Source organism: Heterocephalus glaber, unplaced genomic scaffold (assembly GCF_053883595.1).
Source record: "Heterocephalus glaber isolate CG9 unplaced genomic scaffold, H.glaber_assembly_v1.0 deba00001773, whole genome shotgun sequence".
In the NCBI taxonomy this organism is placed as follows: Eukaryota; Metazoa; Chordata; class Mammalia; order Rodentia; family Bathyergidae; genus Heterocephalus; species Heterocephalus glaber.
The window spans coordinates 12,541,021-12,565,603 of record NW_028258463.1 but is presented as its reverse complement, the minus strand read 5'-3'; the positions used below and the strand labels follow the sequence as shown (position 1 = coordinate 12,565,603).

General features: G+C 62.0%; 3 protein-coding genes across 28 annotated transcripts; 1 reads left to right on the top strand and 2 right to left on the bottom strand.

Annotated features, from left to right (window-relative positions):
* Window positions 1-1,094: 1,094 nt before the first annotated feature.
* On the bottom strand, window positions 1,095-5,590 carry Hexim1 (HEXIM P-TEFb complex subunit 1). Its single transcript, XM_087202290.1, has one exon. The coding sequence runs from the start codon at window positions 2,303-2,305 to the stop codon at window positions 1,400-1,402; it is 906 nt and encodes a 301-aa protein (XP_087058416.1). The 5' UTR covers window positions 2,306-5,590; the 3' UTR covers window positions 1,095-1,399.
* A 194-nt stretch (window positions 5,591-5,784) lies between these two features.
* On the bottom strand, window positions 5,785-12,096 carry Acbd4 (acyl-CoA binding domain containing 4). 17 transcript variants are annotated; one of them, XM_087202287.1, is made up of 10 exons: window positions 11,328-12,094; window positions 11,062-11,182; window positions 10,911-10,995; window positions 10,593-10,644; window positions 10,319-10,405; window positions 10,040-10,110; window positions 9,894-9,954; window positions 9,133-9,272; window positions 6,478-6,614; window positions 5,785-6,230 (listed from the first exon to the last, which is right to left on the bottom strand). In XM_087202287.1, exons 1-9 carry the CDS (start codon window positions 11,413-11,415, stop codon window positions 6,504-6,506), a joined length of 816 nt encoding a protein of 271 aa, XP_087058413.1. In that variant the 5' UTR covers window positions 11,416-12,094; the 3' UTR covers window positions 5,785-6,230; window positions 6,478-6,503. The 17 variants fall into 17 exon arrangements, with proteins under 17 accessions (XP_087058413.1, XP_087058399.1, XP_087058398.1 ...); XM_087202273.1 differs by lacking the exon at window positions 6,478-6,614 and adding an exon at window positions 8,174-8,296 and having other exon boundaries at window positions 9,894-9,957; window positions 10,593-10,713; window positions 11,328-12,093; XM_087202272.1 differs by lacking the exon at window positions 6,478-6,614 and adding an exon at window positions 8,174-8,296 and having other exon boundaries at window positions 9,894-9,969; window positions 10,593-10,713; window positions 11,328-12,092.
* A 283-nt stretch (window positions 12,097-12,379) lies between these two features.
* Plcd3 (phospholipase C delta 3) lies at window positions 12,380-24,415 on the top strand. Of its 10 annotated transcripts, none has more exons than XM_021240165.2 (15): window positions 12,380-12,649; window positions 18,921-19,082; window positions 19,169-19,397; window positions 19,539-19,668; window positions 20,200-20,428; window positions 20,568-20,769; window positions 20,864-21,008; window positions 21,568-21,720; window positions 21,992-22,298; window positions 22,662-22,778; window positions 22,972-23,061; window positions 23,175-23,341; window positions 23,482-23,617; window positions 23,700-23,849; window positions 23,928-24,415. In XM_021240165.2, the coding sequence occupies exons 1-15, from the start codon at window positions 12,508-12,510 to the stop codon at window positions 24,014-24,016; spliced, it is 2,448 nt and encodes an 815-aa protein (XP_021095824.1). In that variant the 5' UTR covers window positions 12,380-12,507; the 3' UTR covers window positions 24,017-24,415. The 10 variants fall into 10 exon arrangements, 9 of the variants coding, with proteins under 9 accessions (XP_021095824.1, XP_021095823.1, XP_021095830.1 ...); XM_021240164.2 differs by having other exon boundaries at window positions 23,464-23,617; XM_021240170.2 differs by having other exon boundaries at window positions 12,381-12,649; window positions 19,180-19,397; window positions 23,464-23,617.
* Window positions 24,416-24,583: the final 168 nt, after the last annotated feature.

Below are 24,583 nucleotides of genomic sequence, written 5' to 3'. Positions count from 1 at the left end.
GCTCCCTCCTCCAGAAGGGGTTCCAGCCTTCAGAGTTCACAACCTCAAGTCTCCTGAGCCCTCTCCCCAGGATGTACAAGACTACACGTACAGTAATCTTACAGGGTTCGTGGACCCCAAGGCTCCTACAGCTTCTGAGGCACCAAGTCAAGGACTCCCTGCGTGACCAGAGCAACCCGACTGCCCAGGAACACACTTGACCCATCACAGGTGAAGGAGAGCTGGGCTGACCATGGCGACAGGAAGGGACAGTCGTTTAATTCGACAGCTTTGGTTTTGGGCCAGGAATTGGTTCTCAGAGCTCCCTGCCATTTTCATGAGAACTCAGCCAGGCAGCTGTGGACAAATGTGCAGCACTCTTCCCCCAGGGCCCAGGCCCTCCTGCTCCCTGGAGAGCAGCTTTACCTTTGATTTGCAGGGAGGGGCACTTCTAATTTTAGCTTGACCCTCATGGAAAAGTGGACCGTTCCATTTCTCTTTTTAAAGTATCTTAATACTGGGCAGTTAGGCCAAGTTCCTTGGAATCCCCCTGCCATTTCCCTTACAAATGCAATCTTCCCTACCTCTGAAATCCCACCTCGAAGAGCTGCCTCACAAGTCTATCTCCTCCAACAGCAGGTGCCCCCCCCCCGGGCTCCCAAGGATTCCTTCCTCGAGGGAAGGGAAGGGGACTCCCCCGAAGACCGACAGGCAGGGTGAAACGCGGCTGTCAGCTGTCCCCACTTGTGAGCTGCCAGATTAGGTCTATACTTTTGTTAATAGACTTGAACGGCCATCAAGAGGCAGAACTGAATCTTAAGCTTCTGTATGTGGCCACTTTCCACTCCCCAAGCACCCAATACTCTTTCTCCAGCGTGGAGAAAAACAAGGCACTAGAAAACAAGCACATTTACATCTTTATATTTTGCCTGAACTGCATACTGTAGCATACTAAAACCCATTCAAGGAAAAAAAAATGGCAAATTAATAAGTTCTTTCTTAGAAACTTATGACTGAGACTGACCACTTTAACGATTTCGTTGCCAGTCTTCAAAAGTGCCCTAGCATAAATCAATCTTTTGGGAAGTAGCTCTACAAATGACACTGAAACTACGTTACATTTACAAATATTAAATTTATTATAACTAGGATGAATTTAATGGTTCTCAGATTTGGCCACCTTATAGCTCCGTTTAAGGAGGGGATTTTTTTTAAAACAGAAAAATGCATTCTAACTTGGTCAAATTACACACTTTAAAAAAAAAAAAAGGCTCCCTAAAAGAAAAACGAGAAAAGCAACCCTTCAGTTTCACATAATTAAAGAAGAGGAGGAAGCACGAAGCTACATCACAGCGAGGTCTGCCGGCCGCCCGCGCCCGCGCCGTCCCCGGGGCCCGCGGCCCTGGCCCTAGCCGGCGCCCTAGTCCTGCTCAGGCGCGCGGGGCCGCTCGCTCTGGCGCAGCAGCTGCAGGTTCTCGGCGCGCAGCCGGTCCAGCTCCAGCTCCAGCTCCCGCACGCGCGCCTCGTCGCCGCCCGGCCGCCGGCTTTCCAGCCGCAGCCGGTTGTTCTCGTCCTCCATGCGCGACAGGCACTTCTCCAGCTCCAGGTACTCGCGGATGAGCTCCTGCTTGCTCATGTTCTGCAGGCTCTCCGCGTGGTAGCGCTCGTACGTCTCTGAGAAGTCCCGCTGCAGGAACTCGCCGCCGTCGCCGCCCATGCCGTCGCTGCCACCGTCCTCCTCGCCCGCCTCCTCCACGAAGTCCTCGTCGCTGCTGTCGGACTTGGCGGCGGCGCGGCGCGGGCACAGACCGGTCTTGAGGTCGGGCTCCTCCTGGTCGTGGTCGTCCATGAGGAACTGCGTGGTGTTGTAGGGCGCCACCGGCTGGCCCTTGGCGAACATCTCGGCCCGCACGCGCGAGGCGCGCAGGCTCTGCCGCTCGTCGAACTTGCGCTTCTCTTCCCAGCTCAGCTTGTAGTACGGCTTCCAGTGCCGCTTCTTCTTGGACGGCCGCCGCCGGTGCTTCTTCTTGCCCAGCTGTCGCTGCTGCGGACCCCACGCTGTCCTGGGGGCCTCGGCGTCCGGGCCCGGGGGCGCGGGCGGCTCGGGGCTGGGTTCGCCGTCCGCGCCGGCGGCACCGGCGTCGCCCGCGTCCTGCAGGGGCGCCCGGCTGCCCGTGCCCCCCGGGGGCGAGGCCCGCGAGCGCCACCTGCCGTCGCCCTCGGGCGTGCCTGGGTCAGCGCCGAGGGGCCGCGCGGGGCCCGGGTCGCCGGCACCTGCCCCGGGGTCGTCCGCGGGCGGCAGCTCCGACGGCAGCAGCTCGGCCATGGCCGGCGGCGTCTCCTCGCGAGGCGGGGCGCGCGCGGGGCCGGGTCCTACGGGGCAGAGGCTCGTCCTGTCCTCCCACACAGCGTCCCGCACAGTCGTCCTCCGCCTGACAACTCCGGATGCGCCCGGGCGCTCCCGCCGGGAACGGGGCAAGCGGCGCGGTGCGGGGCGGCACGGGGTCGCGCGCGGGCGCAGGCGTTGCGCCGGGCCCCTCTGAGGTGGCGGCGGCCGGCGGCGAGGTCGGCCCGACGGCGGGACCCGGCCCCGAAGGGGTTAACGCCACCGATGACGCCGCCCCGAGAGCCCAGCCCACAAAGGGTTAAATCCCCTGCCGCAGAGCGCGCAAGGGGTTAAAGTCCCGGCACCGCCTCCTCCCACTTCCACGGGTGTCGCTCCGATCCGCGCGCCCAGGTCCCTAGGCCCGGCCAGAGCCTCAGCCGCGGACAGACAAACTCATCTCCCTCTGGCCGACGCTTGCTCCGTTCAGTCCTCCGCCTCCTCCCTCCTCCCCTCAGACGGCTCCTCTTCCGCCTCCTCCCCGAGTTCCCTCCCAACCTGCCTCTCCACCTGCCAACTTCCAACTGCTGCCTCCCAACACTGTGCGCCCCTTTTATACAGCAGACCGCTCACGCCGCCCGTGCGCATGTGTAACTGAGGCCCCGCCTCGGGAAGCTGGGAGTCGTAGTCTTCATCTTTCAGGCCCGCCATCTCAGCGCGCCGTGCGACGTAGCCAATCTCGGGACGCGTAGGGGGCGTCTCCCGGGCCACCGCTTTCCACCGCTCGCCCTTCGCTGGACCAACAAGGGTGACCATTGGCCGAGAGTCGCGCGTCACGGAGAAGGAGGGAGGCCAATCACAGAGCGGAGGGGGCGGGCTCTGGACCGTACCATTTTGCCTCGGAACGCGAGGAAATTCCACGGCCTACGTGAGCCCAAACAGCATATTTTTATAAAAAGGTATATTTTAAACATTGTGTCCTATTCTGTCCTCAGCGGAAGGGTTCTGACGGCCTTAAGCACTTCTTAATGAGAGCAAAAATGGTTCATTCCTAAAAAGTAGTCCCTGAAACGTGAACGAGGACCGAGCCCACGGAGAGGTGTTGGGCGGCCGGAGGTACCTTCCGTGCTGCCCGGTGCGGCCTCCGCGCCCGGCCCGGCGCCGCGGAAGGATACGCAGTCGTGTAGAAGCCGAGAGCGCACGCAGAAGTAAACAAATGAAAATAAAAAGTGCCGCCATAAAGGGGTAGCGTGGCCGCGCTCGGTGCCCGACTGGCGCCCAGGCCTCTGCGGCGGGCGATTCGCGTCGGGGCCCGGGGCGAAGGGCCGGTCCCCGAGGAACGTGCCTGCGAGCGCCCGGGGTCTGGGGCGGCGGCGCTGGCGGGGCCTGGCGTGTGCCTCCTGCATCCATGGGCGCTGGCGGGGCTGCTCCCGCCGAGGGTCGTCGCCCGGAACCTGGGGGCTCGCGCAGTGCGGCCCCGGTGTCCCCACCGCCGCGACGCTGCCCACGCGGCCCCTGCGGAAGGCCGAGTGACTCGGCCAAGGTCACATGACGCCGGCGGCTGGCCGCAGGGCTAAGTGACCCCAGGCCGTTCTTTGTCACCAACCCAAGGCCCTGTGTTTTCCGAGAGTTCCGTTTGGATTCTTTACAATCCCGACAGCTTCGCTCTAATGCAGGCCCAGCTTCCTCGGTCACCAAATTGTCACTCTGGCCTCCATTGCTTGGACAGGCCGCCGAGCATGGTGCTTGAGACGTTCCCGCAAGGCCGGGAGCTTGGGAGCAGGCTGCTTGCCCTCCTCTGCAGGATGAAGGATTTTCAGGCACAGTGGCCAAAGAAAGGCATTTTACTTTAATTTTTAGAGATAGGGTCTCCATCTCGCCAAGGCTGGTCTCAAACTCCTAGCCACAGCAGTCCTCCTGCCTCAGCCTTCCGAGTAGCTGGGAATGTGAGTGCATCTCACTAGGCTACCCAAAAAAGGCCCTGTATGCAGGCCAGTGATGGGGAGGAAGCGGGAGCTCGGGTGGGAACTCTTGGCAGTGGGTGCAGCAGGGGTGACGTTCCCTGCTTTGGGAGTGACTGTCGCAGCCTGTGTCCATGGCTTCTGAAAAGCCTGCCCTTCTCTGGCCCTTCTCTCTCACTTTGAGACGCCCAGCAGGCAAGGGTTGAAGAGGGTCCCTGTGGGAACTTGCCCAGGAAGTCAGAGCCCACCACTGTGGCCCCGAGTTTTAGGGTTCAGACTCAGTTTTCCCAGTCAGGGATTTGGAAGGTGTGGCAGAACGAGCCTGTTTACCAGCCCGGGCTCAGCTGTAGGTCTGATTTGTTATCTGGGGGAGAGGCAATCGGACAGGCCGTGGAATTCTAGAATTCTACAAGGGGCTGGGCAGGTGCCTGTTAGCTACATTCTGCCCTCTGAAGCATTCTACACATCCAGCCACTGTTAAACCCCAGGGCTGCACATGTTGGAGGACTGCATCTGCTTTCTAAACCAGGCAGCCCAGGCTCAGAGTGAGGAATCTTGCCCACTCAGGGGCATGATGGTACAGACCCATAATCCCATCATTCTGGGAGGCTGAGACAGGATGACTGTAAATTTGATCTCAGACTGAGCACTTTAATAACCCTGTCTCACATTTTTAAAAGGGCATGGGGTGGGGATGTAACTCAGTTCAAAGGCCTTGGATTCAATCCCCAGTACTGTAAAAAAAAAAAATATGGAAAAGGGCCAGAGATGAAGCTCAGTGGTACCGAGCCTGCCTGGCAAGCACAAAGTCCTGAGTTCAAACCCTGGTATCAAAAAAAAAAAAAAGAGAGAGAAAATCCAGAATCTTCCCCAGGTCTGGAACTGGCTCCAGCCCTTCTAGCTCCCCCACAGATCTGGCCCTTCTTCCACTCCCTGTGGACCACACGGGTCACAAGGGGCTTACTCAGCCTCGGTGTGGCCGTGGGTGCCTGAGGACCTGCCTCGGGTCTGTCCTGAAGGCTACCCTCCCGGGAGGCCAGGACAAACACCAGGCCCAGGAGAATGGTGGCTAGGACGGCCACACCCAGGCAGGCGGCAGGCCAGGAGCCTGAGGGTCTCTAGCTGGGGGGAACTGGACCTCAGACATCTGCTGGGACCCTGGTCAGTGGGGTTTGGCCTACCCCAGGCTGGAGCCTGGAAGCCCAGGGGCAGCAGAGTGCAGCCTGGCAGGCAGGAGGCACTAGGCCAGGGTTCCATGAAAAAGTTGGGGGCACTGGGAACAGCAGCCGTGGAGGGGCTGCAGGCACTTCTGGGGCCCAGGGTGTAGGGCGGTGGCAGCCCCTTCCATGTCATCCCCACTGCTCTGGGACCCAACACCTCCTGGGTCTTGAAGCAAAGCCCCAGGGTCCCACCCCCTACCCCAGCCCTGAGGTCACCTGCTTTGCCCAGAGGAGGGGACACGAACCACTAGACAGGGCTGTGACCTGCCACCTGCTCCACCCTCTGTGAAACCTAACGGCAGAAGCTGAAGTTTTGTTTTATTTGGTGAAACAGTCATTTGTCCTGAGCATGGCAACTGGCTGTGCCCTTTCCACCGGCTGAGGCCACTCCAAGTCCTGACTTGCCTGGCTGCCTCAGGGAGGAGGAGCAGCATCGGGGCTGGGGCCGGGGCCATCCAGCTGCCGATGGGGCAGGCGTGACCCTGGGGCAGGTGTGAGGCGAGGGAACAGCAGGTCCTGGGGCCATCAGGGGAGGAGTGGAAGGCACAGTGGGCATTCCTGGTGCTGTGTCCCTGAAGCCAGGGCAGCTCGGGGCAGCGGGCTGGGGTTCATGGCTGGAGGCCTTTCCTGAGATCACCTCTTCTGGGTCCGAAGCTGTCGCAGGAGCCACTGTGCGACGAAAGGCCACAGGAGGAAGAAGAGCAGCGTGGGAGCCGAGAGCCTGAGAGGCCAGGGCCGCAGACCTGGCTGCAAGAGGAGAGTGGGGATGGTACTGGCTCAGTGGACTGGAGGGACCTGCTCCAAACCAGGTCCCAGAACCCAGCCCACGCCTGGCCACAGCAGCCGGCATGGCCCTGTGTCCTGACAGTCGGGCCTGGAGCTGCAGGGAGGCACTGACCCTTCTGGAGGAGCCCAAGGCCCTGAGTGGGAGAGGTGGCACCGTCTCTCGTGGGGACCCCAGGGCAGGGGCCAGGAAGGTGGGGGACACAGGCACCTGGCACCAGAAAGCAGGGCAGCTTCTCAAGATGAGTGAGGTCGCCATAGAACACACAACCTGAGGTGAATGGGCTCCCAGCAGCCCAAGTTGTGATATGAGAAAGCAGCTCTGTACAGCAGACTGGAATGCTGAATCTAAAATTCAAGAGTTGGGCTGGGGATGTAGCTCAGAGGTTCCGCTGCCTGCCTCGCAAGCGCAAGGTCCCAAGTTCGATCCCCGGTACCAAAAAAATAAAATAAAATTCAAGAGTCCACAACAATTCTCAAAAATAAATAAAACTACAAAGTTGAGGAGGCTTTTAAGTCAGTTCCTCACTTGAAGAATACAGGTAATCAAGGGTCAAGGCGTAGCTGAGGGGCAGAGCATGGCTCTAGGCCTTCAGTTCCATCCCCAGCACCACACACACATATAAAAAGATCATTAAAAAGAAGCATTTAGGGCTAGGGATGTAGCTCAGTGGCACCTCGCCTGCCTTGCAAGTAAGTGCAAGCTCCTGAGTTTGATCCCTGCGCGGGGGGACCCTAAGGAAAAAAAAGAAGGCATTATCCTATCATTCCATGAAGAAGCACATTTTGTTTTTCAAGACAGGGTCTCACTGCCTAATTCAAGCTGGCCTTGAACTCACTGTGCAGCCCAGGTTGGTCTCAGACGCCTCCCGAGTGCGGGATCCCAGGTGTGCGCCACTGCACCCAGCTAAGGACAGTGTTTCAAGAAAACCCAAGGTGACCAAGGAAACGACAAGAAAGTGTGGGCTAATAAATGTTACAAGAAGAATAGGAATTTTTTTTTTTGGAATATGTAATAAGATTTTTAAAATCAACATCTTGGGCTGGAGATTTAGCTCAGTGGTTCTGGCGCCTGCCTCACAAGTGCAAGGTCCTGAGTTCGATCCCCAGTACCAAAAAACAAAAACAAAATAAAAATCAACATCTTTTTGTAGCCACTAAATGATTCAGACAAAAATCATCACTTGTCAAAAACTGTGTGGCCAAGGATTTAGCTCAGGGGTTCCGGCAGCTGCCTCGCAAGTGCAAGGTCCACAGTTCGATCCCCGGTACCAGAAACAAGAACTGTGGGACATAAGGCTGATGAGGAACATCATCATGATGAGGGCTCCATTACCCCGCGTCCTGTCCCTTGGTACCCAGCGCATGCCAGAATCCCTGTCCCCTGCCACAGGCAGCCGCCTCCATCGCTGGCCGGGCCAGAGCACTTGGCTGGACCACACCCGCGCTCCAATCCAGTGTCCAGTCCACAGGAAGGGCCCTGTCCGGAGGATGCGTGGGGGCGTACCCTGAAGCCCAGACATTGTCCTGGGCCTGGCCCAGCCGGCCACCAGGCCAGCAGCAAGGGACAGGCCTGGTTTTAAGGGACACGGCGGGGGGGGGGGGGGCTCGTTCGCACAGAGCTGGTCTGGCCCTGGTCCTGAACCCGCAACTCCTCATCACACAACATCGATGAAGGACCTCCGAGGACGAGGGCCCAGGCGCAGGGCAGCATCCCGACTGGACAGACAGCAGCCGGAAAAGGCAGTTTCAGGACAAGAAAGGAAATCTGAATGTGGACTAAGTGACATTTAAGAATTGACTGTGTGGTACAAAATGTCATGAGTTTTTGTTTTTCATTTTTTTCTTGATTTTGGTTTTTTTGAGACAGAATCTGGCTATGCAGTTCAGGTTGGCCTTGAACTCACCATGTAGCCCAGACTGGCCTCGAAGTCACACTGATCCTCCTGCCTCAGCCTCCTGAGTGCTGGGATGACGCGTGTGCAGCCCATGCCCAGCCTTAAAACGTTTTGGCTAGGTAGCAGAATGTTCTTATTTTGAGAGATATAAACCCAAGTATTTCAGGATGGAACATCAGGGTATCTGTAATCTAATTTAAAATCTTTGGCATTTAAAATTGGTAAAAGTTGAAAAGAAGGAAAGGAAAGGAAGTGGGGGGCCGTGTCGAACCCCCTCCTCGGCGGCTCATCCAGGGTGCTCAGCAGGTCAGGGTCCCAGAGAACCCCACCAGCAGAAGCTTGGCCCTCTCTGCTCCAGCTACCCCAGGATTCTCAAGAATAAAACCTCCAAGGGCCGGGGATTTAGCTCAGTGGTTCTGGCGCCTGCATCGCAAGTGCAAGGTTCCGAGTTCAATCCCCAGTACCACACACACACAAAAAAGAGTAAAACCTCCAAGTCTGGCTAAGGGGAAGCGGGACCTGGACCACCCCAGCCCAGCAGTTCCTGCTCATAATAATAACAGCGTGAGATTGGACCCTCCAACCCCGAGCCCGGAACCTCGAAGCCTGCACTATCCCAACCCTGCCACGACTCGAGTCACTCAACGTCAAGGTGCGTAGTTTCCCCATGTGCACAGGGAGATGAGGGGACCCATCTACCTCCAGGCCACCGTGTGGCTGCCAGGGCCCTAGCACGAGCTGCTCGGACCAAGTCCACAGAGCCAAGGTGTCAGGGTCAGGAGGGGCTGGACTGTTGGGGTAACCTGGGGACAGCGAGGACTCCCCTTCCTCCCCTTCCTCCCCTTCCTCAGGCTGGGGGCCACCAGCCCTGACCTCCTTGTCCCCAACAGAAGCCACGGAACCCTGGGCTCTTGGAAGCACAGGGACAAGGACGAAAATGGCTTGGTGAGGGGGAGGGGAGGCCTCACCTGCACAGGTGGGCGGGGCTTGCTCTCCAGGCTGTGCAGCCGGTCCCGGACGTCCTGCATGCTCACCTGCAGGGCCCGCACTGTCCCCACCAGCCATGTGTCCAACTCCTGGGGCCCCCGTGGGTCACCCCCCAGCTCCGCTGCAGAACAGATATGTGGGAAGGGGACCTCAGAGAGTGCTCATGAGGGCACGGGTGGGTCAGCATGGGGACAGGGCAGGGAACAGGGCCAGCGATGGGCTGCCAGGGTGGGGTTGGTCACATGAGCTGGGGACTCAGGCAAATCTGTGACTTCTGGGGTTGGGGTCCCCTCGGCGGCAGACACTAGCAGAGCAGGTGGAGGCCTGGATTCACTCCCAGCACCACAGGAGACTAAACAGAAAAGTGGACAAGATGCTGTCCTCCTTGCAGGGCTGCCCACCAGGAGGAGTGAAGGTTTAACGTTTATGAAAGTCCCCTTTGGGGACTCAGCACTCAGGACTCTCCAGAGGGGACAGGGCAGGACTCATCACCATCCTTGGCCTCTCGGAGGGGCACATGCGGTCCCCGCCCAGCACTCGAGCACCCAAGGACTCCACTCTCCCAGGGCGGCTCTGGGAGGGGCAGGGCAGAGACTTTGTCCATCCAGGCCGATGTCTACTGTTTGGCAACCCTGCCTGGTCGGACTGCTCCCCCAGGGCCCATGCTGGACTTTCGCCTTCACCCCAAGAGGGCGCTGAAGGAGGCCCGGAGAAGGGCAGGGGGTGAGAGGTCCCAGCTCACCCTTCTCCATGGGGGGCTCAGGGCTGGTCCCGGTCTCAGGGTCTCCTCCTGCCGCTCCCCTCTGCTGGGTCCAGACCTGAGTAACAAGGTGAGGTGGAACAGGTGCAGCTCCTGGGCTGGGGAGGGGGAGGCAGGGGGGGTCTCACCAGGTCTGGCTCAAGCTGCTCCAGGCAATCACAGAAAACCTCCAGGTCCAGGTCTCTGGGATTCTGGGACTCTGGGGAGCAGGAGGTGGTCACTGGCAAGAGGGGCCTTGGGGAGGGTGTGTGTGGCTGGGCAGAGGCAGGAGGGGCATTGCTCCACTGGGCACAGGGGTCTCAGGCTGACCCTGACCTTTGGGAGCAGGAGGCACAGAGGGCACAGCACGGCACCCAGACCTCTCCTCAGCCCCAGCCTGGGCCTGGCCCTCCTGCCCACCCACTGACCTGGGCCTGGGGGTGCTGGTTCCTTGGGGAAGCAGGCAGGCCCTGGTACAGCCAAGTCGTCACTGGGAAGCACCTGTTCTTTCCAGCCTGTGCAGGCACAGCACACAAGGCTGGGGCCAGGACAAGGCTGGCACTGCCTGTGAGATCTAGTCCCTTGTCCCCAAGAGGCAGGACTGGCTGGGGTCCTTGCCAGGACATGGTCAGAGCCTTCTGCCCCAGCCCCCACCGAGCACACCCAGCCTGCACCTGAGGCAGCTGAGACCTGGGACCTGACCTGTGACCCTTCTCAGGAAGGCTTCCGGGGGCCTCGGCATGTTCGGGATCACCTGGTACAGGGGTGCAAAGTAGGTGAACGCGTCCTCCGCCACCTCTCCCAGGGGCACTGTGTCAATCACCTGGGGGAGGGCCCTCATGAGGAAAGGGCCCGCCTGTCCCTGTCTCACACCCCCTGCACCCTTGGCCACCAGGCAGGCCAGGCTGAGGGGAAGCAGCAAGCGGTGACCCAGGGAATCGGTGCTGGGGACGGAGAGGCGGCGCTGGAGGGTGGGGGACGCCTCGGAAGCGCAGGGACCACGGGGCCGGCCCTCCTCACCTTCTGTGCCACCAGCTTCACCTCAGCGACATAGGCGGACATGGCCTGCGCTCTGCTCATCCTGCCCAGGCTGTGCCAGGCGTCCCTGGGGACAGAGAGCAGTGAGGAGGCGGCCAGCGGAGGGTGCACTTACTAGGGACGGGGTGCTCACCACTTGTAGCGTCCGATGGGGTCCCAGAAGCCAGGCCTCGGTGCCAGGCAGGGCCCCAGGGTGGCCTGCTTGTAGTAGCTGTAGAAACGAAGCATCTCCTCGTAGGAGGGGCGGTAGGAGCCTGCGCAGGGTGAGGAACAGTGCACTGCGTCACCCAGGCCCGAGGACACGGTCAGGGGTCACTGGGGGGCAGATGTTGGGGTCCCACCCGAGGCATCTGGCCCAGGACAGCCTGCACGCGACCCCATTGGCGGCCGCGGCCTCACCTGTCCGGGGCAGGCTCTGGATGACGCTGACCGCGGCCCGGAACTGCTCGCGGCAGGCAGGCTCGGGGCCGCCTCGCTCGGTGCCCATGCGCTTGGTGCCCGTGCGCGGGCCGCGTCCTTCCTCTTCCCGGGGGGCAGCGGGGCCTCAGGACGCGGGAGCAGGTGTCAAGGGTCGCAGGTCCAGACGCGTCCTCGACGGAGCCGCTCGGGTGCCCATCTCCAGCTCCGAGACAGAGCGAGCGAGGGCGTCAGGCGCCCAAACTGCCCCGGCTGGCTCCGCCCCGCCCCGAGACGGCACCCCCGGCGCCTGGTCTCGGTCCCAGCGGGCCTCGGGTCCAGCCTGGACCGGCCGGGTCCCGCCGGGAAAGCTCAGCCAATGAGAGGCACCGTTTCACAGTCGGCTTCTAGGCAGCAACCACTCAGCACGGCCCTTTCAAGATTATGCAAATCTTTCGCCAGGCCAAGCAGGGGTCCCGCGCTACAGCGCCACCAGTGGACGCGCCGGAGCGCGCGGGTCCTCACGCCCCCTAGTGGAGCGACGCGGGCCCGCCTGTCTGAGCGCCCAACCTGGCTCTTCTGACCCGAGCCGAGTTTGGGGACTCGGGAAAGCGGAGGGAGGTCACCCCGGGGAGGGACCGTAGGGTTGGCGCGGGGTCTCGGAGTCCGGCGGGGCCCCCAGGTCTCCTAGGTCACGGCTTTCGCTGGACTCGCACCGCGGCCCGTGATCCCAGGCTCCAGGTCAGGGCCAGGCCCGCCCTCTGGGCCGTCACCGCCCCGCCCTCGGGTCGCACGGTCCAGCCCAGGCCTCCGGCGGGAGGGGGCGGGAGGGGGCGGGAAGGGGGTTGCTGCGCCTCTCGCACTCAAGGCACGGCTGGTGACCCAGAGTCCAGGGCAGGCCCCGCCTATGAACATTTCCCCGCCCCTACGGGCATGGCCCCGCCCCGCCCTGCTTCTCCCGCCCCATCCGTCCCTCGCCCCCCTGTCCGTCCCTCTGCCGCTCCCCTCCCTGCCTCTCCTCCCCGTCCCACCCCCGTCCCTCCCTCCCCCGCCCTCGCCCCGCCTCCTGCCCCTCCTCCCGATTCTCCGGGCTCCGCTGCCTTCGTTCGCGACCGCACAGAGCCGGGGCCGGGCCGGAGCGCTGTCCCTCTGTCCCTTGCCTCTCTGTCCGCCTGTCCCCGCCATGCTGTGCGGCCGCTGGAGAAGGGCCCGCCGCCCGTCCGAGGAGTCCCCGGCGCCCGCCAGAGTCACTGCGCCCCTCGAGCTCCCGCCGTCGCCGGACCACACTGCCCCGAGGCCGGGGTCGCGCGCCCTGAAGAAGATGGGTTAGTGGGGGACCGCAGGGATGGGACAGGGAACCTGATGGGCCACGGCCCGGAGCTCGCACCGCCTCAGCCGGGGTCGCCCACTAGGAGGCGCCCGCGGGGCGCAGAGGGGTCGCGAGAGGAACTGGCCTCCTCCGCGTACCTTCGCAGGGGGAGCTATGCTCTCTCGGCCCGGGACCCGAGCAGGGCAGCGCCGGGGTACTGGAGTCTCTGGTGACACCACCGAGAGCCCAGGGTCCCCAACAAGTCTGGGGGAAGCGGTCCGGTCCGGCCCAGGGCTGAGGTCCACATTGGAGAGTCCTGCAGCCGCGACCCCACTGCAGGTCCAGGGCCTCGGGCTGGGAATTTGTCCCAGCGCACAGCGTGTGGGCCACCCAGGCCTGCCACGTGGCTGGGACCCGGGATCTCTGCACAGCAGGGTGCAGGGCCAGGGTGCCTGGGTGCGTTTTGTTTGTGGGTTTGGTTTGGTTTGCTTTTGGTTTTATTTTGGTACTGGGGATCGAACTTGGGACCCTGCGCCTGGCGGCAGAACCCCTGAGCTAAATCCCCGGCCCAACCTGGGTGCGTTTTATAAAACATAAAGCACAGCTGCCTGTCCAGCAGCTGCAGAGGCTGAGGCGGGAGGATGAAAGTCTGAGTTCCCCCTGGGCAACTTGGTGAGACTCTGTCCCAACTAAAGAATAAAAAAGGACAGTGGATGTAGCTCAGTGGTGGAGAGGGAACGAAGAAGGGAATGAAGGATGGAAGGGAGGAAGGGCCAGCCGCACACCTGAGACAGTGACTGGCGCTGCCATGGCAGCTGGGTGAGCACCGCCTGTCAATGTGGAGCGAGGGAGCAGCGGGCTGGGCTGCCTGGAACCTGCTCCGACCTTCGGCAGTGACCGCTGCTACTTCCCGGCTGCCTCTCCTCTCAGGCAGCCAGAGCCCGCTGGGCACTGATTGTCCCTCGAGAGGCCCGTGTCGTGGTCTGGTCCTGCCTGGCCGGGGTTCTTCGGGAGCCCGTGGTGTGCTGTGCTTTGGCTCCAGCAGGACACAGGACACACACAGCCCTGCCCCGGGACGCCCCAGAAGGGCACACTGGAACCCGGGGACAAGGCCTGGAGGAGGGCCCCTTCCAGGGACCAGCCCTGCTGAGTGGGCAGAGTGCGGAGGGTGGGAGCCACCAGCCCCTGACAGCCTGCCCATCCCATGGGCGGGGGCCGCCGGAGGGGTGTCAGGGAGCCCCGTCAGGGTGACACTGTCGGGAACTATGCAGTCACGAGTGTCACCCTGGCCACCCTCCCTCCTGCCCTGGCTCGTAGGCGCACTGACTTCGGAGAGAGGAATGTGAGTCTGCGTCTGGCAGGGTGGAGACTCAGCCAGGTGTCAGGGCCCCCGGCCAGGCTGGCCACACAGGTGGCTGCCACCCACAGGACCTGGCCAGCGTCCACCACACCCTCAGGCCAGGAAGCAGAGCTGGTTTCTGGTCAGGGCAGGTATGGCCTGAGGACAGGAAAGACCTTTGGGCCACTTGGGCCCAGGCCAGCAGGGCAGGCTGGGGACAGGGAAGAGAACCGGCACTGGGACAGGCGGGGTGCCTCCATGATGGTGGCCTGGCCACCCCAGCCCGGGGTCCAGAGATGCTGAGGACTGCGCCAGGCACCGAGCATGAGTGTCCCCAGTGCTGTCATCTGAGCTGGGTGCTCCCAGAGCCTTCTTTGCAAAGGAAGAAAGTGAGGCCCAGCACTTTTGACAGCTGCCCCCGGGCAAAGCCAGAAGTAGCCGAGATCACACCCAGCTCCTAACACCAGGGGCCCTGGCAGCCTTGGGGTCCAGATAAAACACAGGAAGCCCAGGTAAGTGTGACTCTCAGAGGAACGACAGAGAGCTTAGAACATACACACTCACGAACCTGTGTACATTCTGTGTACATCCCCAGCACCTCAGCCCCGAGCAACACCCAGCCCCACGGAGCGCAGCAGGGTCCTCAGAGGGACCCTGAGCCCACAGGTCCCCGCGTGGGGGTGGGGCTGGAGGGCCGGTGCTGTCATGGCCCCATGGCGCCCACTGCCCACACCTGACCCTGCCCCTGGCCTGGCAGGAAGGGGCCCGGGAGCCTCTCGGACTCTGGCACTGAGCGCGCCCCTCCACCTGCCTGTGGTGGCCTCGGGGACCCGGTGCTGGGGCTGCCTGCTGCAAAGCCACGGCGGGGAGAGGGGCAGCCTGGCACCCCAACCACCAGGGAAGCTGCTGCGTCCCCTCGGCCTCTCCAGCAGCCCACTGTCGCACTGGCAGGCTGGCCCCGCCCACCTTGTCCCCTGCTCTAGCCCAGATGCACCCGCCCCCCTGTGTGCCCTGCACTACTTTGCTGAAATATTGATTCACCTACCATGCCATGCGTCCACTGAAAGTGCACAGGGCTTCCCAGTGTATCATTACATTTTTAAATTGCGCTAAAGTACACATGACATAGCCCTGGGCCGGGTGCTGGCACACTTGAAATCCCAGTACTCTGGAAGGCGGAGGCAGCAGGGTCACCAGTTGGTCACCAAACTTAGCAGTTTGCCAAGACTCTGCCTCAAAGTGTAAAATACAAAGAGCTCGGCTTGTGGCTCAGGGCAGAGGCCCTGGATCTGGGCCTCCGTGCCACAAAAGCGATGTGCAGTTGGCCATTCTAACCGTCGTGAGTGGTGGGTTCACTGGCACTGAGTATTTGACATCAGGCAGCCATCACTTACCTACTTCCAAGACTAACCCAGCCCCAACAGCGCTGTGGCCCTGGTGGAGTGACTCCCCCTCCCTCCTGGCCTGGCAGTGTCCAACCTGCCTCTGTCTGGCTCTGCCCAACCACGGGGTGTGTGGGATTCACTGGGCTCTGGCTTCTTGGACTTCACATGGTGCTTTCTGGGTTCCCGCATTTCTCTCCCGAGAGTGGATGCAGCCCGCTCTATCCACACCATGTCTTGCTTGTCTGTCCTCCTGTGGGGGACACTCGGTGGTCCCTGACCCTGGCTGTCCACCCTGTGGTTTCCCCCACGCACTCCGGAGGTGATGCAGGTGTGGCCTGCGTACTGGGGGGTGGGCGGGGACAGCCTCCGTGTGGGGCCCACGGGACCCTGGCCTTGCCAGTGGCCTGGGAGAGCCAGGCCCTTCCTGCCCAGCAGCGTGGCCCCCACATGCTGCCTGGAGTCCCTTAGGGTGGGGCCGGGAGTCCCTGTGACTCACTTATCTTCACTGCCGGCCTCCTGTTCCGGCCCTGCCCACGACGAGCATGGCGGCTGGGGTGGCCCACTGTGTGGGGAGCCTGTGGACCCTGGGTCCTGCGGGGCCCAGCCTCTCCCTTGCTGCTCTGGAACAGGGTTGGCTGAGTCCCTCAGCCCAGCTGGGGAACAGAGGGGCTCCACCTTCCTGAGCCCAAGGGCAGCGTCTGGGCCCCGCCCCAGCAGTGACCACCGACCCCTGAGGGGTACGGTCCTGCTCCTGCCCCTGAGAATCTGACGGTGGCCACTACCCAAGCCGCAGTCTAAAACACTCTGCCACCAAGTATGGGGATGCACGCTTGTGATCCCAGCGCCCAAGAGACGGAGGCAGGAGGATTGCGAGTGCCGGGCCAGACTCAGCTACAGGGTGAGACCCTGTCTCGGAAACCAAACCAAACCAAACAAGCAGGAGCAGAGCAGAGTTCAGACCGATGCCCGATTCCCACCCGCAGCTGCCAGCTGACTCCTGGCACAGCTAAGACTAAGGAACCCTGAGCCAGGCCCACCAGCCTGAACTCGGGGCAGCTGGGCCGGGAAGCAGTCTGCCGCCGAGCCACACCCCGAGCCCACTTGTACTTCGAGCAGGTCTTGGGCTCGCCCTCCTGCTGCCTCAGCCACCTGTTGTTGCTTCTCTGTGTATGTGCTCTTGGGGACTGCATCAAGGGCCCAAACGAAGAGCTGCATCCCAGCCCCTGGCAGGGCAGGCGGCGGAACCACTGAGCTTCCTTCCTGTCTTCTTTCACAGCAGTACCAGAGATGGAAGGCGGGACCTCGTGCCTTCGAGGCAGGGGATGGCACCACTGAGCTACACCGCCGGCCTTTCTTTTCTTTTCTCTTCTCCCATTCCTCCCTCAATCTCCCTCCCTCCCTCCCTCCCTATGTACAGAAGCTTTGTTTCCATTTTTCCCTTCCGTTTTCACTTGTTTTCTTGTCGCTTCCTTCCTCCCTCTCCCCTCCCTGTTCCCCTTCCCATGTAAACATTTTCTTCCATTTCCCAACATCCGTTATACATCTCAGTCCTTATCTCCACATTCAGGTTCTCGCACCAGAGAAAGAACACGATATTTAAACACGTGTGTCAGATTTATTTCACCTAAGAGTATGGTCTCGAGGTCTATCCATTTAGCTGCACATGTCTGAAGCTCATCCTTCTTTATAGCAAAGCAGTGCTCCATTTTGTAAAAACCCACATCTTCTTTATCCACTCGTCAGCTGATGGGCACTTGGGCTGCTTCCAAGCTTTAGCTATTATACGCTGTGCCGCTATAAACACGGGTGCACATATATCACTGTGCTGTGATCCTTTTAATTCTTTCAGGAAGATACCAACAGGGTCAAGTGGAACCTCTACTTTTAGTTTTTTCAGGAATCTCCATACAGATTTCCACAGTGGTTGCACCAGCCTACACTCCCGCCAACAGTGGAGAAGGGTTCCTTTTCCCCCCAGCATCTGTTACTGGTTGATTTTATGATAGCAGCCATTCTTTCTGGGGTGAGGTGGAATCTCAGCGTTGTTTTAATTTACATCTTGAATGACCAGTGATGTTGAACATTTTTTTATATATTTACTTGCCATTTCTAATTCTTTATTTAAGACGTGTCTTTTTATTTCAGATGCCTATTTTTGCATTGGGTCTTTGAATTCGGGGAGTCTGATTTTTTTGAGTTCTTTATATATTCTAGATAATAGTCCTTTATCTGAACAGCTGGCAGAGATTTTTTCACACTCTGTGGATTGATGAGACAGGGACTTGCTAAGTCACTAAACTGCCCATGCTGGCCTCAAATTTGTGATCCTCCTGCCCCAGCCTCCCAGAGTGCTAGGATTATAGGTATCCATCACCATGCCCAAATGTTTCTTGTTTTGTTTTGGTTTTTGAGACAGGGTCTCATTATGTACTTCAGGCTGGCCTTGAACTCACTGTGTAGCCCAGGCTGGCCTGGAACTCTCGGTGATCCTCCTGCCTCAGCCTTCAGAGTGTTAGGACTACAACTGTGCGCCACTGCACCTGGCCCTGCTTCTTGATTAAAGGGAAAAGTGCTGTTGGTGGTCAGGGAGGGAGAGCTCTCATTTGAGGACAAATCGAGGAAGACTTCCTGGAGGAGGTGGGGCTGAGAGTCTTCGAGGGACTCAGCTGGAAGAGACGGGGTGGGCCCTGCACCATTTCCCAGGGGCAGGGGTGAAGCCCGGGCTTTAGATGTGATTTCTTGGATCAGAGCTTGCAATTGGGCAGTTGGGCAGTTGCCTTGGGGCCACACAGCCAAGCCCAGCATCGGAGGGGTTAAGTAGAGGGCAGAGGCTATGTCAGGTTCTGTTTGGCCCGTGCATGGTGTTGGTGTTTTGTTTCTTCAATTTGATTCAGTTGGAACACTCAAAAATGTGGCGCTTCACACAGGTCCAGATTCCTGTGCTCCAGAACCCGGGTCCCGCCCTGGCTGTGCCCCGTCTAAGGACTCAGGCTCCTGGCATGCTCCGTGCCCTCGTCCTCTGGCTGGGAGCCCTGTGGTGTGGACTCCGGCCAAGCTGCCCCTGGTGTCAGGGTCAGGCGGCCCCGCCTCTCAGGCCCAGTGCTGAAACCCCTGCCCCCTGAGCCCTTGCTGGGCTTTGGATCTGCAGCTGGCATCTCCGTTCCAGGATGGAGAGCGTGAGGCTCAGTACAGGCGCAGTTGTCTCAGTTAGGGCTGCCTGGGCCGGCTGCCCTTGGGACGGAGTGGGGAGGCCACACCCAGATCCCAGAGCTCAAGTTCTGCTTGTGCCCAGTGCCCACGGCCCAGGGCTGTGCCCTGAGTGGGCCAGGAGGATGAGGTCAGCAGGGCGCAGCTGGCCTGCCCTCCTTGGCCGGCACCCTACAGACAGCTCTGCCATTCTGCTCGCCTTTGGGAAAGCTGCAGCCAGGAGCTTGGGCTGCAGCACGCAGATTCAGTTGGATAGAGAGACCAGCGTCCCACCAGCTCCAGGGAGGCCTGGGCAGCCTGCAGGGACCTGGTATACAGTTGCCAGGTTGACAGGGCCCTGATGCCCACTCCTGCAGGCCTCACAGAGGACGAGGACGTGCATGCCATGCTGCGGGGCTCGCAGCTGTGCAAGATCCGCTCGCACACGTGGCAGAAGGAGCGGCTGTACCGGCTGCAGGAGGACGGCCTCAGCGTGTGGTTTCAGCGGCGCTTCCCGCATGCGCCCTCAAGGCACATCTGTGAGCAGCAGGGGCGGCCAGGGTCAGGGACTGGGTGGGGGTCGGGTCAGGGTGAGGGCCAGAGCGTCCCTCACTCCCACCGCCAGTCCTCGTGCAGCACATTGAGGCCGTGCGCCAGGGCCACCAGTCCGAGGGCCTGCGGCGCTTCGGAGCCGCCTTCCCACCCGCACGCTGCCTGACCATCACTTTCCGCGGCCGACGCAAGAACCTGGACCTGGTGGCACGGTCAGCCGAGGAGGCACAGCACTGGGCACGGGGCCTGGACAAGCTGCGGGTGCGGCTGGAGGCCATGAGCCAGTGGGAGCGCCTGGACCAATATCCTTCCAGGGACCCTGGGGGTGGGGACAGGCCTGCCACCCCCTGCCTGGATGGGGGGACTGGCCCATCAGTTACTTGCCATTGGGGTGGGGCAGGGGTGGGGCCCACGTCTCCCGGACCCTTCCTGAGCGCACATACCTGGATCCACTTCTACCTGCACCGGGCAGACTCCAACCAGGACAGCAAGATGAGCTTCAAGGAGATCAAGAGCCTGCTGTGCATGGTCAACGTGGACGTGAACGACATGTATGCCTACCGTCTCTTCAAGGTGAGCTGCGGGCCTCCTCCATGTCCCCACTTTGCCCCTAAATGCCTGCTGACCTTCCCCTCGGAAGCTCCGCCAGTGTCGGCTGGGGGAGGGCACGCAGGTGCACACCCTACGTCCCAAGGGCCCTCCTGTGTCCGTGTGCCCCCCCGCCCTTGTGTGCACTGCAGGGCACACAGCATGGGCCGGCTGGGGACATGGCAGAGACTGGATGCTGAGCATGGGACTCTGAGCCACAAAGGCCTGGCTCTGCACACGTGTGAGCTCTCGGTCACTGCTTGTTGGCCAGGTGTGAACTCAGTGTGAGTGTGGTCACAGGGTACAGAGCTGCACTGTGGCAAGGATCCCTGCCCTGCCCGGGTCACTGTGCCCCAGCAGCACCTGGGTTCTTGGGTTGGGCCATGGTGCTGATTCTCAGAGCCCCCAGAATGCTAGCCCCGTGTCCACCACTGTAGGATGAGGCCCCACTTTCCAGGTGTGACCGCGCCTGGGGTGTCAGTGGGGCTGGTCTCCCCATGTCCCCCCGTGCCCCAGGCGTGTGACCAGTCCAATGACGAGCGGCTGGAGGGTGGGGAGATCGAGGAGTTCGTGCGGCAGCTGCTCAAGCGCCCAGAGCTAGAAGAGCTCTTCTGCCAGTTCTCTGGCGAGGATCGTGTGCTGAGCACCTCCGAGCTGCTAGAGTTCCTGAAGGCACAGGGCGAAACAGGAGCCACGCTGGCCCACGCGAGGCAGCTCATCCAGACCTATGAGCTCCACGAGACAGGTGGGCGGCGGGTAGGAGGGTGAATCTGCCCCCGGCCTGGCAAGGCTGGCCTCTGCTGTCTCCAGGGCTCAGTGAGCCACACCTGGGGCACTGGGGGAGGGATGGGGCCCTGGGCCACACCTCTCTGGCTTCCCCATAGCCAAGCGCCACGAATTGATGACCCTGGACGGCTTCATGATGTACCTGCTGTCACCCGAGGGGGCTGCCCTGGACCCCGCACATGCCCTAGTGTTCCAGGACATGGGCCAGCCCCTCACACACTACTTCATCTCCTCCTCTCACAACACCTACCTGACCGACTCCCAGATCGGGGGCCTCAGCAGCACCGAGGCCTACATCCGGTACCGCACCCAGGAGGGACTCGGGTACAGGCCTGTCCGCCTGCTCTGCACCCCGACACCTCACCTGTCCATCTGTCCACCTGTCCATGCACAGGGCCTTCTCCCAGGGCTGCCGCTGTGTGGAGCTGGATTGTTGGGAGGGCCCGGGCGGCGAGCCTGTCATCTACCACGGCCACACACTCACCTCCAAGATCCTCTTCCGAGACGTAGTCCAGGCGGTGCATGACCACGCCTTCGAGGTAAGCCTGGGCCACCCACACCCAGGGCCTTTGGTCCTCAACCCAACCCCAAGGGCAGCCCTCATGCCCCAGTGCTGCCCGGAGCACCCGGACAGGCGAAGGCAACACCCTGCCGACCTCCCTTGGCACCCTATACACTTGCACTCTGCCCAGGTGCTGGGAGGTCACCACCCAAGTGATCATGGGGCGTTTGCAGCTTAGCCAACAGTCCACGCCATTAACACAGAGAGCATCCCTAGCCGGGCACAGTGGCCCGGCCTGTAACCCCAGCTCCTGGAGAAGCTGAGACAGGAGGATTGCAACTTCCAGGCAAGGCCTGGCAACTTATTGAGACCTTGTCTCAGAAGTTGAAAAAGTAAATAAAAAGGGCTGGGAATGCAGCTCAGTGCAAGGCCCTCAGTTCGATCCCCAGCACTGTAGATGAATGAACAAGGTGTCCTGCAGCCTCAGCCTCCCGGACGGCCTCCCCGAAGTCCCCGAGTGTCCGCTCCCGTGGGCTCCATCCTCTGGGGCCCTGTGGAGCCGGTGCCCACTGTCCTGAGCACTGCCCTCCCCACAGCGGTCCCCCTACCCTGTCATCCTGTCCCTTGAGAACCACTGTGGGCTGGAGCAGCAGGCTGTCATGGCTCACCACCTGCGGACTATCTTGGGGGACCAGCTGGTGACAGAGGTGCTGGGCACCCAGGATCCCCAGGAGCTGCCGTCTCCGGAGGTGACGCTTCTGGGGCCTGGGGACGAGGGTTCCCTGGAGCTGCCCTGTGTCCCCAGTGTCCCCGGCTCTCCACTCCTGATGAGTGCCACACCCGCTCACCTGGCACTCAAAGACCTGCGGGCTGGGCCGGGTGGATCCCAGGCCTGGGGACACTCTCACCTCGCCTCGCCTCGCCTTCCCGCCCCCAGCCCCCCAGCCCCTCCCGGGTGGTTGAATGACTGAGGGCTGTGCGGGGGGCAGAAGGCCTCACCTGACCCTGTTGCCTCCTCAGCACCTGAAGGGCCGGGTGCTGGTGAAGGGGAAGAAGCTGCCGGGCTCGTGGGGCGAGGACAGCCGCCCAGTGTCGGACAGAGAGGAGGAGGAGGAGGAGGACGGGGAGGCTGTGGGGCCTGCACAGCACAGGGCTCCCTCGCAGGCCGGGCCCCAGGCTGGGCAGATCTCCCCGGAGCTGTCGGCCCTGGCTGTGTACTGTTGTGCCACCCGCCTGCAGACCCTGCAGCCCGGCCCCGGCCCGGCCCAGCCCTGCCAGGTCAGCTCCCTCAGCGAGCGCAAGGCCCGGAAGCTCCTGCGGGAGGCAGGTAGGAGCCAGGTGTTGGGCGTCAGTGGGCACAAGGAGGTGGGGACCCCGAGGAGGGGCTCGGTGGGAGTGGGGCCACCCGCAGCTGAAGCCACACCAGGAGCCCAGCAGGAGGGCGAGCTCCACAAAGGCGTGTGTCCCGGAGGAGGAACAGGTTTCCGTGGGCCTGGCGTGACCTCTGTGAAGCTTCAGGACACAGGGCCTTGCTGAGAGGGAGCACGGCATGGGGCGTAGGGCTGTGGTCCAGGCCAGGCCGTGCGGGGAGGACCCCTGCCCCCTCCGGGCCCCAGCACCGTCCGCCAGTCCCCTCAGCCTCTGTCCCCAGGCCACCGCCCCATCCCAGTCCTGCTGGACTCTGCCCCAGGGAATAGCTTTGTCCGGCACAACACCCGCCAGCTGACCCGCGTGTACCCGCTGGGACTGCGCGTGAACTCGGCCAACTACAGCCCCCAGGAGATGTGGAACGTGGGCTGTCAGCTGGGTGAGCGGTGGCCCGCAGAGGCAGGAGCCAGGGTGGGGGGCCCACACAGCCTCCCGAGGTGGAGAGGCACTTAGGGCAGTGGGAGGCCAGCCCGGGCCAGCTTGCCGTCCACACCAGTCAGCTTTCTGTGAAGACAGGATGGAAGCCCCTCCTTTGTGGCCCCCACAGCCACCCGCCCTTCCGCGCTGGCCAGGTGTCCTCTGGGCAAGCCCAGCAGGCAGTGGGGCAGCTATCCTGAGGGCCTTCTGCAGCGCACCTGAAGGACAGCAGGGAGGAGGTGCAGGTGACAGTTGGCGGGTCCCTGGGGAGGGCCAGGCCCTCTCCGCCACAGCTGGCCCTGATCTGAGCGGCAGGGCCCGGGCACCCATAGCCCCTGCTCATCCCTGCCGCCCACAGTGGCCCTGAACTTCCAGACTCCGGGCTATGAGATGGACCTCAACACAGGCCGTTTCCTGGTCAATGGGCGGTGCGGCTACGTCCTGAAGCCCCTCTGCCTGCGGCAGCCAGACACAGCATTTGACCCAGGGCGCCCTGGACCCCCCAACACCACACTAACGATCCAGGTTAGCGGGGGTCAGGAGTGCCCTGGAGACGCAGTGGTCCAGGCGGAGGGCGACAGGGGCCAGGGACTGCCTGGGCGTCTTCACGTGGAGCAGGGCAGGAGTGGCCAGTGGGCACCGGGCAGCCCTGCCCATCTCCTCAGGTGCTCAGTGCCCAGCAGCTGCCCAAGCTGAACACTGAGAAGCCCGGCTCCATCGTGGACCCCCTGGTGCGCGTGGAGATCCACGGAGTCCCTGAGGACTGCGCCCAGCAGGAGACCAGCCACGTGCTCAACAACGGTGGCGACCTGGGCAGGCGGGCGGGGGCGGGCAGGGGCGGCAGGGAGGTGTTGGCTCTGACCACGTGCCGCGCCTGTGCCAGGCTTCAACCCGCGCTGGGGTCAGACCCTGCAGTTCCTGCTGCGGGCCCCGGAGCTGGCCCTGGTGCGCTTTGTGGTGGAGGACTACGACACGGCCTCCCCTAACGACTTCGTGGGCCAGTTCACGCTGCCCCTCAGCAGCCTGAAGCAAGGTGGGTCCCTGTCCCCAGCTGCCTACCTGGCCTGGGCTGGAGCTGGGGCTGAGCACCTGACACTGGCCGCTCCCACAGGGTACCGCCACATCCACCTGCTCGCCAAGGACGGGGCCCCACTGTCCCCCGCCACACTCTTCATCCATGTCTGCGCACAGCACTCCTGAGGGCTGAGGACCCAGGACGTGTCCAGCAGCGAGCCCACTCCTCCCCGCACCTGGCCGCCTGGTGCTGCGGGCTGCTGGCCTGAGGGCACAGACACGGGGCAGCTTGCGCTGGTGCAGGGGCTGCTGCCACCAGGACCTGAGGGGCTGGTGACCCTGAGCCCCGGGCCCCTGCAGACCTGCCCCAGCCCCCTTCCTGGGAGGCCCTCCCCTACCCATCTTGGTGGCGCCTCAAGCCCTCAGCCCTCCAGGCTTGCCCCGCCTCCTCCCTCCTGCCAAGCAGGAAGGAAGCTCAAGGTGGAGCCAGAAACCTGGCCTTAGGTTGGCAACTGGGTCCCAGGAGAGCCCTGGGAGGGCAGTAGAGAGGCGTCTATTTTAATAAAGAAGCTGCTTTCCTCCGCACCCGGCACTTCCGTGACCTAGGGGTGGGCACTGAGGGCAGCCTCTCCCCAGGGCCTGACTGTGCCTGACCCTGCTCAGGCTGAGGACACCAGTTCCCAAGGTCACAGTGGCCTGGAGTGGGAGGGTGACTTCTAAGGGACCTGCCAGCCCTGCCACCACAGCTCTGGA

Coding starts and splice junctions, on each gene's coding strand:
- Plcd3 (XM_021240164.2), top strand. CDS start 12,508: ATGCTGTGCGGCCGCTGGAGAAGGGCCCGCCGCCCGTCCGAGGAGTCC. Junction 20,429..20,567: donor CTATGAGCTCCACGAGACAG/GTGGGCGGCGGG, acceptor GCTTCCCCATAG/CCAAGCGCCACGAATTGATG. Junction 21,009..21,567: donor TGCATGACCACGCCTTCGAG/GTAAGCCTGGGC, acceptor CCCTCCCCACAG/CGGTCCCCCTACCCTGTCAT.
- Acbd4 (XM_087202272.1), bottom strand. CDS start 11,415: ATGGGCACCGAGCGAGGCGGCCCCGAGCCTGCCTGCCGCGAGCAGTTC. Junction 10,996..11,061: donor CCCATCGGACGCTACAAGTG/GTGAGCACCCCG, acceptor CTCTGTCCCCAG/GGACGCCTGGCACAGCCTGG. Junction 6,231..8,173: donor AGGCCAGTCTGGGCTACATG/GTGAGTTCAAGG, acceptor CTCCTCTTGCAG/CCAGGTCTGCGGCCCTGGCC.
- Hexim1 (XM_087202290.1), bottom strand. CDS start 2,305: ATGGCCGAGCTGCTGCCGTCGGAGCTGCCGCCCGCGGACGACCCCGGG.